Here is an 11356-nt window from a genome sequence, read left to right on the forward strand (position 1 = left end):
TCGAGGTTTTTTAAAAGGCCTTAGAAGACAGAGCCTCTTTCGTCACTAGACTCGTTACATAAATAGACTCGAGTCTATTTCGAAACTCGATGGTCTCGTAATACCTCGAGGAGTGAGTCTCTATGTTTATGAGTCTTGAGAATGAAGACTCCCGGACTCGAGTTTTTTTGAACACTATTAGTGTGGCCGTAGCGTTACTTTAACCTTGACACTGTCTAAGCCATGAATTTTATAAATAGCGGCGCTTTTTCTGACGATGCTGCCGCTTCCGGAGTCACCTGTGTGGCTAGAGGCACAAGGCGTTGACGCCTCGAACTCGATTAAGTGGCTGCACCTTTCGGCGCGTGCTACTGCTACAGTCAAGGACGATGACAATGAGTAAGTAATCCTTAATTTGCAAAGTCACAGCCTAGCAATGCCACTTATCCAAAAAAAAAAAAACTTAAGAAAGTGCCAAGTTTTGTATATGAATTTCACGAAATTAATAATGTAATGTGCCAGACAACTACATCATTTGTTTAGTCTCAAACTAGGGAATTCCCTGTACTATGAGTATCAGAGCAATGAAATTCACTTTGGGGCAATTCCCAGAATACCCAGTCTAGAACCAATTTAGAAAAGTTCATTTCTCAAATTGGTCCTGCCATGAATCGAATCCGGGACCTTCTTATTCAGCGTCCACAGTATAAGCCTCAGGGCCACCGAAGTCGTTAAAATAAATTAAATTGCGTCTTAGGGAGTCAATAAACAATGGCATTCTAAGGGACTCACCACATTTATTCAGACGAAATCGCATTAACCCGGTTTTTATTATTAAAAGTTTTTATGTCCATGTAATAAGAAATAATCCAAGCGAAACGCGTAACGCCTTTTTCACTCTTATTGAAGGTTTTTCTGATCGGCTCAAGCCTATTCCCTCTAAACAAATGTGGTGAGTCCCTTAGAATGCCTTTGTTTATTGACAATATGTTTACAATGTAGAGAGTGCATTTTCAACTCATGCTTACATAACGGAATGTTTACTACTCAATGCTCATGGTATCAATTATATGTATAATTGCAGGATGAATGAAAAGCAGGAGGTGCGTCCAAGCCTATTCACACGGAAGGTATTATTCTCGTCGGCGGTGCGCAAGCCATTGGTGGTGGGCTTCGCGCTGCTCTTTTTCCAGCAGTTCAGCGGTATCGATGCCATAATTTTTTTCACCGTTGAGATATTCCAGAAAGCAGGTAACTACACTTTAGTGAGCATAGTTTTATTTCCTATGAGTTTGTACGATTTCGGAAGTTGCTCAGCTAATGCTCTCCGCGGCAATCTCCACGTTGAAAACCGCGCTCGTATATTATCCCTTTTATTTAATAAGCTAATCTTTCACCATGACAGTGAAGCGAAATAGAAATTTTCTAGATACAATGCTATGGATTCGGTCTAGAGTGAGTAAATAATTCTGGTGACTTGAAAAAATTAACACATGAAAAACACAAGTATATAAAACATATATACATGTTTTTGCTACATTTAAATGTCCAGGCGCAAATGCACCAGTGCACAACCATCAGTTTTAGTCAATTAGTCTTGTTAGAATAACGGATAACTCATGGTACATGTAACGTGACGCCTGTATATTTATTATTGTTTTACAAATAAAACACATGTTTATGATAGTTACTAAATTTTTCATGATAAAAAAAAAATTAAAAAATGAAGTAAAATGTTTAATGATCAAAAATTAAAAAAAAAAACAACTAAAATTAATCTTCTGTAGTTGGCTTTATACATTTTTCGATTGTCATGTGTGTCCTGTTTTGTGAAAGCGGGAGTTTTTACGTAATTTGGGGACACGAAGCTTAAAAGCGCGACAGTCCCTCTCAATGCGAGACGTATTAAGTCATGTTAGGTATATGGTAGAAGTAATAAATAAATAAATGTAATACTGAGTTAGTGACTCTTTTATTACCACTGGCATCACACAAAGTAGGTGGTATCTTTATATTTTTATTTAGTGTCTTTGTTTATGTTTATTTAAATAATGTGGTTTAATTTACTTACCGTTTCGTTTGTGATTTTGTTTTGTAATTATTTGTTTGAACTTCAAGTGTGAATGTTTTTGATTATGTTTTCTTTCTGTGTTGTTTCTTTTTCTTTTTGTGTGGTGTCATTTGTGGTATGCAAATAAATGTATTTTCTTTCTTTCTTTCTAAAACCTCTTCTTTAAATTTCCAAGTGTTATTTAATTTATAAATGAAAATTAAAAATATTAAAGGTAGGCGTTAATTAATTTTTTTGGGCTAAATAGGAATATGAAAAGGTAATATTTAATATTGTTGTGTTGATCGTGAAATGAAAGCCTGGAATTTTTTTGAGATAGCATGAGTATTTCTTTTTTCAGGGAGTTCCTTAGATGCTATGACTGCAACCATAGTCGTCGGTGTTGTACAGCTGTTGTGCAATGGTGTCAGCACCATGCTGGTGGACGCTGCAGGAAGAAGGCCTTTGCTACTGCTTTCTGCAGTGGTAATGTGCATCTCGATGGCATCCATGGGCTGCGCATTTTATTTTGAATTTGAACAGGACTCCTGGCTCGGGTAAGGTTCATTACAATTTAGCCTACGAACATTCTTATTGTCCGCTCAGGACAATATTACTAACATTATAAACAACAACTATTCTTTCACGACTTTTTAGAAAACATAATAAATTTACCAAAAATAAACTTTGGAGGTTGTAATGAATATACAAGGCCAAGAGCACGTCAAGCTTGACACTTAAAACTTAAATACAACTCTACGCCGCTTATGATAGGAACGGTCCAAAGTACAAAGTGTTCAACTTGAAATGCTCTTTACTGTACTATCTGTGGCTTCTTTGATGTGCAATTGGTAGTAAATTTAAAAGTGCAAGCTTCTCCGACGACTCCATCCCCGCTGTGTCGATTTTTTAAATTTTTATACGGAAGTAAAACCCGATGAATTATCATAAAGTCATAGAGCAAACGTTAAAATTGGTACTTAGCAATAAGGCCGCCTGATGTATATTAGCTCACTCTGTGATTTACATCACTGTTCTGTGTTGTTCTTGAATTTTTAATGTGCAATAAAGAATATCGATGCCTTACTTTCTCAAACTCGTATATTAAGACGAGTTCAGGTGATGGCAAAACTTATTATTTATTTTAAATTTCTTCTCAAGGGGGTAGTTTGGATGCATTACTTTAAGAATAGGTAAAAGGATATGAAGGAAATGTAATGTGAAATCAGCATGCAAAATTTGTATATACAATCCATTTTTTGCATTTCAGTGACTTTGTAAGGCGACGATATTTCAGTAATTCATTAATTCATTAGTTGTTGTTTATGATGTTAGTAATAGTCTTGCGAGGTTTTATGTATTTTGCAAATAACCCAGTGTAATGTACCTACTCCTGGAATTCCAATATACGTCTTAGTTTCGTATATTAGCACCGCAGTTTTTTAATAAATTCGCTGCGAAGTAATACAGTGGGTATACACTGTATTTCTTACTGTATTATTATGTGTTAGTATCAATCTTTTTATATTATAATAACATTACCAGGTACCTGCCCATAGTGAGTCTGGTGGTATTCATGATGGGGTTCTCAATCGGCTTCGGCGGGTTGCCCTTCTTACTGCTCGGCGAACTGTTCCCCGCCTACTACCGTTCACAGCTCTCGGCGATGGCTAGCGGGGTCAATTTGATCTCTATGTTTGCTGTTATAAAATCTTACCATGCTCTAGATGCAAGTATTTACATATATCATATTTTATTTCTTAAATACATTTATACCCAAGAGATAATATTAATTTAAAAAAAATCTTTGTGTTGTAATAACGCACCATATTATACATCGTCTTTGTTATTCAAAATTTAGCTAACAAAATATGAAATTTTTTTAGAGGAGCCCGGAAGTGGCCAATGATTTTAGGAGTTTTTTAATGCCAAATCAATTATTTTGCATTCTGTGCTTGACATTTTTTTTGTTAAGCAGTGTTTTTTGTTTTTCCGAACCTACAATTTTTTTAATTTTTTGTTTTGTTTATAGGCAGTATTGACTTCAGCAGGGACTTTCTGGATGTACTCATGTTTCTGCGCGTTGGCGTTTTTCTTCGTCCTATTCATGGTGCCGGAGACCAAAGGAAAATCATTAGCTGAAATCGAAGAACACTTCCGAGGGAAGAAAAAATCAGAAAAGAAAGCAGAAACTATTCGAATATCGACCATTGCGTAGAGAATATAGAGATTCGAAGGAAATATGATAGAAATTGGAACGGCATTCCAAGTTTTAAGGCCATGTTAGTGTTCCGTCGTTTTTCGTATCACTTCGGTGTTAGTCTATTCGTCCGTGTATCTTTCCCAATTGATTTTGTCCCAAAACTATTTGACACAGAAAGTTGCATTGGGGACACAGAAATTCGTGGTCCAAACAATAGTGGTTATTTTGGTTAGTTTTGGGAAATTGTGAGCGAACAATGATTTTTAGTATGAAATAAAAACTTCAAAGCACGCGTTTTGAGCGTAACGAACGACCTAAGTAAAAACTTTTTAAAAAACACTCTGTATGTTGGCTTGTTTTAGTTCCTCGATAAAAAATATAGTTACTATTTGTCGGCTTTGTAAAAATGTGTGTGATTTGGCATTATCAATAAAATACGACACCTTTACAGTATGGGGTGAAATGAAATGATCCCTTCATGAAACTGAGTCAGTTAGTACTAAAAAAAATTTTGTCCAATTTTATTCATTTTCGCTTCGCATCGCTTGACCATAAAATTGACTGTACCAAAATTGTTTTACCAAAAAAAAATACTTAATGGTTTCTAAGACAGTTTCCTTGTATTTTTTATGGTTTCGAATTTCCCCTTACTGCCTCTTTAAAAAAACACTGTATACCCGAGGTGGCTGGCCGACGGTTTAAATTGGTTTTTAGTCTAGATGTGAAAATTTTACTTTTCACTTCGATTGCGAGAAAAAGAAATATTTCAATCGTTTTCGATCTACAACAAAATTACGAACCAAAATTCTGAAGATTTTGCGGTATTTTTTTCCAACCAGACGCAGACATACATCAAACGCACTAGCACGGGAAAATAATATGTCACTACCGTCTATGCGGAAAAGGCACGGAACTAAAACCGAGCGTACTACTGGCTGTTTGAGTTTGTTCACTCGAAGTAAACTAAAAAATTAGGTACCTACTTTTCACTCTGGATTAGACGATGCACTATTACACCAGTTACCAAAGTTCTATATTTTTTTTTTTTAAACCTCTATCATATTTATTCTTTGAAATCGTACGGATTTTTTGACCAAAACAATACTTAACGGAATTTGATTACTTAGTCAGGATTTAAACTTATTTTGTTGAATAATATATCTTTGTAGAACTGTGATATTTTTAGTTAAATGTAGTAAGATATACCTAGTAGTAATAGGTACATAATATGTATCAGTTGACAATTTTAATACGACATTGTCGTGTGACGACAATGCGTGTGCCTTGTGTATTGTAAATACATAATTATTTATTAAAATTGTACAAACAAACTATTATTTAGTTTTGGAAAAATGAAACAGCCCTTTGTCATTCACCTCATTATGTCAAAACTACTCAATTAATTGGGGTATCAGCGCAAAATTGGTGTAACCCCATGAAATGCATAAAGAAGATGATAAAGAATTTGAAATTAGCCAAATTAATTTTATATGATAAAAATAGTAATCAGTAAAGTAAAAATAAAAAAATAATTATTACATTTTTTAGTAATGAAAATAGCATCCAAAGAACGATATCTATGTACTAGTGAACAATAGATTGAAGTCTTTATATCCAAATAATAATTACTAGGAGCCGCGCGTTGCGCCGGGCTGCTAAAGCGAATTCACCCGAATGCGTAAGTCCATAGGGGTTGGAGGAATATTTTGAAAACTGTAAATAAACGATTTTATATTCTATTTTTCAGGTATGTATTTACAGGCTGTAAACATAATGTAAGCATAATAGATTGCCGGGGAAACCCAAGGGCCGCATCTACAGCGTCTACCTTACCCAACGTATTAGCATAGCCACGGTGTAATGTGGCATAGCTATGCAAAGGGGGAACACTGCCAGCAAATTGGGCACCTTGCCGCGGGGACCCAACTTTATTCATATAATTTAATCCTAGTTTTAGTTTTACTATTGCTTTTATTGTATTTTTATACCTTACCTGTCTAAAGAAAAATGAAGATATTAATTCTTCTAAGACACTTTTCTCGTGCTATATTGAATTAAAGTTTGTCAAATACAGTGCTTATATTTTTATACTAGCATCGCGTATTGCTATCACGATTGTGGTTGAAACACTGGTTTCAACCACAAACGAAATGCGTGTTTGGATATATATATATTCATAACGATACAATTATAAATAAAAAAAATTATGAAAAATATTTTAAACATTTTAAACTCCAAGCTGACATTTCAATTCTATAATGAATGGCGCGTGGGACCCGCAATATGCAACTAGAGGACCTCGCGAATTTAGGCGAACGTGTGTGCCTTCATACGCGTTCATACACTGCGATCATAATGCAAAACCGAGGGATTTCGAAAACCGATTTTTTCCATTTTTAAGTTTCGGTTACCCGATTATTCGGTTTTTTCGTATATGTTTCTATGGTCGAACAAATAATTCTTTAAAAGTGTCAGAAAACTAAAAAGACATCAATTGTTGTTGCCATATTGCTCGCGCACCTCTCTCGTCTCTCGCCCACGTCTCGCGAACGCTGTTGCAGTTGTAGTTGCAAGTAAGTACTCGGTTACTGTTACAGTACTGTTACTCGGTTTTTTTCGGTTAATCGAGTAACCGGTTTGCATGCCCTACATACAAGCCGTCCTGTTACGTTTGTATAGAGTTACACTTCTTATCTTATTATACTGTGGTTTGAACCTCTGTGGCGGCAGGTACTTACGATTTTTACTCACATTTGTGAATATTTAGAAGCAATGCCCTTCGTTAATGGTGAAGGAAAACAACGCAATGAAAGCTATATGTCGCAGGAGGTAGGTTCTAGTAGCAGTAGAGCTCCTTGTAAACGAGTTCGTCCAGGGAAGTAATGCTATCTTACCTATTTCTGCCGCCAAGCAGTGGTGTCAGCATTATTGTGTTCTGGTTTTGAAGGGTAAAGGCGCTGGTGAAATTACAGGCACATGGGGCTTATCAACTTATGTCTCAGAGTGATGGGCGCAGTGATAGTGTCCCTCAGACTTTGCGATTTAAAGCTCTGAGAGGCATTGCAACTGTTATGGTCAAGCGTGTAGCTTACCATCAGGCGCACGACTTGTTCGTCCTGTCACTTGATATTATATAAAAAAAGGTTCACAAACGTTGGAGGCTCCCACTCCCAGCCAGCATTGGGTCAACGTGGCACAATAAGGCCTCTTACCTTAGGCGAGACCCGTGCCGAGAAGGCTTAGTACAAATATGCGCGACTAGCGCGAGAGCGACATAAAGCGCGAGATACTGCTATTTTCGCATAGAGGTCCCGCGCAAGTCGCGCCTTATCGTGCTAGCACTATTGGGCACGGGACTCGCCTTACAGGAATGTAAAGTGTAAAAGGTTGACAATTGACAGACACAAAAATAAAACACATAGGTGACTCATATTTGCAAAGATCCATTCTCGACAGCGGTTTAAATCGTCTACAAAGATGCAAAGGCCAAAGATGTTGCTATTTTGACAGGCTTTATTTGTTACGCTAAAGCGTAAACAACAAAGCGAGTACTTATCTGTGTACCATACTTAATAGGTGCATTTTCATATCGCTGGAGGCGCGAGACGTTCGGCCTGCACAGTCGCCATGCCGCTCACGAGTCACCGCCTCTCCTTGCGCCACTCCCGCGCACTGCACGATCCTCACTAACTAGCGAGGATGACACATATTACACACGCTCATCCTGCCGTCGTGCCTTCAAGTCGATTTGCAATTGGTCGCCGTGTTTCACACTTATCATATTTATTAGTTTTGAAAGCATAAAGATGTCTACATTGACTAACTTGGTTATGTTATACCGCCTGTTCAAGAATTAAATAGTAGGGGCGTAATATAATACGGAATTTTAGAGAAATTAAGAATAATAAAAAACGCACCCTTGGTGTAATAAAACCACATCTGCCAAATTACAACTTGCAGGAGCGAGGTTTAGAGATTTTAGGAACGAAATTAGTCGATGACTTTTTATGCTAAAACTTTCACATATATTTATTTTGTTTCATGTGCTTCGTATTTTCGTCTGATAGAAGTTGTGTTGGCGTATGACCGCATGTGGCTTTATTATGCCAATACCAAGGGTAGAAAATGTGCAACTGATTACATAAACATTAATAATGCGATTTAAGTTGGTTATAATACTGCTAGTAAATATGTTAAAAGTTTGCTATCCTATACCCATGCACAGTACAGGGAATTCAGAAAAATAAGTAAACGAGAAGGTGTCTTAGTAACACTAATGATTAATTGAATGGGGTCGGCGAATTGTCACGGATCCGTCGTTACCTGCGAATGGCGGCCGCGGCGGAGAGTGCAGAAGGACTCCCACGGCGCGAAGGCCCTGGCAAATGCACGAAATTTAACGCAGAGACACGACACGCGTGCATCGCTTGCATTACCATTGATATCACGCTCCCCAGACAAACGCTATATAAACACGGGCTACGCAAACCTAATGTATTCCAAAGCTAAATCTTAATAAAGACACATCCCACCTCAAATTTTAGCCTTTGCATTTCATGAAAATCCTACGGCAATGATTTTTGTGAGTTCTGGCGTTTATTTTGTAATATTATTAAAAAGTATTACAACAGTTATTTTTTTAAACTTTTTTAAATTTTTCAGTGGATTATCTGGTTAAGCGTAGTGGCGATATCGGTCAAATGTGAGCCTCCAGTTAACAGCTACCTGCCACCATCTGCCGGTGGTGGTAGCCGACCTTCAGCACAATATGGACCTCCTAGTGCAGGTAGTCCAATAGGCGGTGGAAATCGTCTGGGATCGGGAGGGTTTCGAAATCAAAATCAACTTCAAGACACTTACCTACCTCCCGGGCAAACCGGCCAGTCCAGTCCAGACACCCAATATGGTCCACCGTCTTCTCAAGGATTTGGGCAAGGAAGGGGTCCTCATAGAGGGTTCGGATCGCAGGCACAAGGTGGTTTTAACCAAGACCAGAGAGGAAGAGATTTGAATGCGCCGAGTCAACAATATGGAGCTCCTGGTCAAGGTGGCCCTGGAGGCATACAATCAGGCAATCGACCTTTCAGTGCTGGCAGTGGTAACGAAAGACGACAACCGCAATCTACTTATGGTCCACCGGATAGAGGGCAAAGTCTAGGAGGTGGTTCTCCTGGAAGAGGTGGATTGGGACAACGAGACCCAGGTTTTGGTCAACCCCCTGAAAGTTCATATGGGCCACCGCCAACAGGAGATTTCCAGTCTTCTGGTGATGGTTCTAGAGGCCAATCACCTAGTCAACGTGGTAGACCTCAAAGACCAGATTCAAGTTATGGCTCTCCAAATGCTGGTAATTCTCAAAATGAATTCAGTGGAAGAGCTTCAGGTGGCCGCCCTTCATCAGAATATGGCACACCTAGTTTTGGTAGTGGTGGTAGTGGTAGGGAATTTGGCGGTCAAGGTCCTGGATTTAGTGAAGGCGAATCTGATGTGAGTCACTATTACTTTTATAATTATCATGCTAGAATATTATTTAAATACTGTTTTGTTTTTAAGAAATATTCTACATTGTTTCAGGAGCCAGCTAAATACGAGTTTAGCTATGAAGTGGACGACGCGGAGACAGGTACTAAATTTGGTCATTCTGAACAACGGGATGGTGACCTGGCCACCGGGGAATATAACGTAGTGCTGCCTGATGGCAGAAAGCAGGTGGTCGAGTACGAGGCCGGCCTCCAGGGATACAAGCCTCAGATTCGATACGAGGGTACTTCGATTCTATAATCTATAGATAATATAAAAAAATGGAGACGTAATTATACTTGTATCTCTGAAGAAGCATTAGAGAAGAGCCGACTGAAAATAGCTAGGTCTTTATTTAGGTGTGCATGCTACATCGCACTTTTTTTTTATTTCTATTCCTGGTAGCAGACATTTTGTGTTGTTTGTGGTGTAAAATTATAAAAACATTATTTTTTACAGGTGGCAGAGGAGGTTCAGGGTCTGGGTTTGGTCGAGGTAATTAAATTATAGCACATAAGCACAGTATTTAATGCAATTTTTATAAAACATTCTTATGTTTACTCACGACTATATGTTTTCTGACAGGTGGTTCAAGGCCTCAAAGTCAGGGATATACTCAAGGTGAACCGGGTGGGGGTTTCTTTGGCAGTACCAATGACATTGGTTACCCGCAACGATCAGAAGGCGACGGTCAACGAGGTCCTAGTCGTTACCAACAGCAAGAATCGTTTGGTCAAGGTACACCGTCGCAAGGAACCCAGGGAATGGGATATTCAATCGGGGGGCCAGGCGGAAGAGATGGAGCAGGACGGGGTCCTAGTAACTTCGCTGGCGGTGTTCGCGGACAAGGTGGCGAAGGGTATCCTTCTGGCAGACCTGGAGACAATGGCATAGAAAATTTCAATGGTGGCGATAGGGGATATCCCAGTGGTGGCCCCCAAGGAGATAGACCTTTCGGAGGTGGATCGCAAGGAGGAAGAGGATTTTCAACAGGTGGATCTCAAGGAGGGGAAAGAGGTTATCCAAGCAGTCCTCAAGGGGCTGACCAAGGGTACCCCAGTGGTGGCCCGCAAGGTGGGAGAGGCTTTGGAGGTGTAGGGTCTTCTGGAGATGACCGAAGTTTTGGTAGAGGTCTACAAGAAAGTGACAGAGGTTTTTCTGGTGGGCGTCAGCAAGGTGGAAGCGGTTACCCTAGTGAACCGCAAGGGGGTCGTAAAGGTTTCGGCAGTGGGTTGCAAGGTCGAAGCTATCCAGGAGGCCGAGATCCAGGCGGAGACGAAGGTTATCCTAGTGGAGGACCCAGTGGTCAGCGAGGTTCCGGCTTTTGAATTAAATAAATGACGACTTCTCAATAAACATGAGCGATGTAAATAATTAAATATCTTATAAATACATGAATTTGAAAAGAACCGTTATTATTATTTTCGAATATGTCAATAATGGTTTATTCATACGTACCTCATTAATGCTACTCCACAACAATAAAATTACTTAGTAATAGTAAAAAAAAAACACTAATTACAATGCAATTACTGAAATATATAAGAAATAATATAAAAATAAATGTACGGTATATAAATGCTATCGAAACAATAATATCACAC

The 11356-nt window shown here is 38.7% G+C and overlaps 2 protein-coding genes across 4 annotated transcripts in view; both read left to right on the forward strand.

Moving 5' to 3' along the window:
* Positions 1-5416, forward strand: part of LOC113227030 (facilitated trehalose transporter Tret1-like) — a 29780-nt gene extending 24364 nt beyond the window's left edge. Inside the window, exons 5-9 of one of the 2 annotated variants that reach the window (XM_026459891.1) lie at positions 240-378; positions 1064-1230; positions 2391-2586; positions 3575-3758; positions 4062-5416. In XM_026459891.1, coding sequence (XP_026315676.1) covers positions 240-378; positions 1064-1230; positions 2391-2586; positions 3575-3758; positions 4062-4247 — 872 coding nt within the window. In that variant the 3' untranslated portion in view covers positions 4248-5416. The remainder of the gene's footprint in view (positions 1-239; positions 379-1063; positions 1231-2390; positions 2587-3574; positions 3759-4061) is intronic. The other variant, XM_026459892.1, reaches the window with a different exon arrangement.
* Positions 5417-8761: 3345 nt separating this feature from the next.
* Positions 8762-11122, forward strand: LOC113227029 (pro-resilin-like). Of its 2 annotated transcripts, none has more exons than XM_026459889.1 (5): positions 8762-8814; positions 8895-9719; positions 9807-9996; positions 10212-10247; positions 10338-11122. In XM_026459889.1, exons 1-5 carry the CDS (start codon positions 8806-8808, stop codon positions 11078-11080), a joined length of 1803 nt encoding a protein of 600 aa, XP_026315674.1. In that variant the 5' UTR covers positions 8762-8805; the 3' UTR covers positions 11081-11122. The 2 variants fall into 2 exon arrangements, with proteins under 2 accessions (XP_026315674.1, XP_026315675.1); XM_026459890.1 differs by having other exon boundaries at positions 9807-9855.
* The last annotated feature ends 234 nt before the right edge of the window (positions 11123-11356 follow it).

The sequence above is a fragment of the Hyposmocoma kahamanoa genome, unplaced genomic scaffold (genome assembly GCF_003589595.1).
Source record: "Hyposmocoma kahamanoa isolate Upper Pololo Valley unplaced genomic scaffold, ASM358959v1 202, whole genome shotgun sequence".
NCBI lineage: Eukaryota > Metazoa > Arthropoda > Insecta > Lepidoptera > Cosmopterigidae > Hyposmocoma > Hyposmocoma kahamanoa.

Bases quoted from the DNA above. Each gene is read 5' to 3' on its own strand.
- LOC113227029 (XM_026459889.1), top strand. The intron at 9,720-9,806 runs GTGAGTCACTAT...ACATTGTTTCAG, and splicing joins TTAGTGAAGGCGAATCTGAT to GAGCCAGCTAAATACGAGTT. The intron at 9,997-10,211 runs GTACTTCGATTC...TATTTTTTACAG, and splicing joins GCCTCAGATTCGATACGAGG to GTGGCAGAGGAGGTTCAGGG.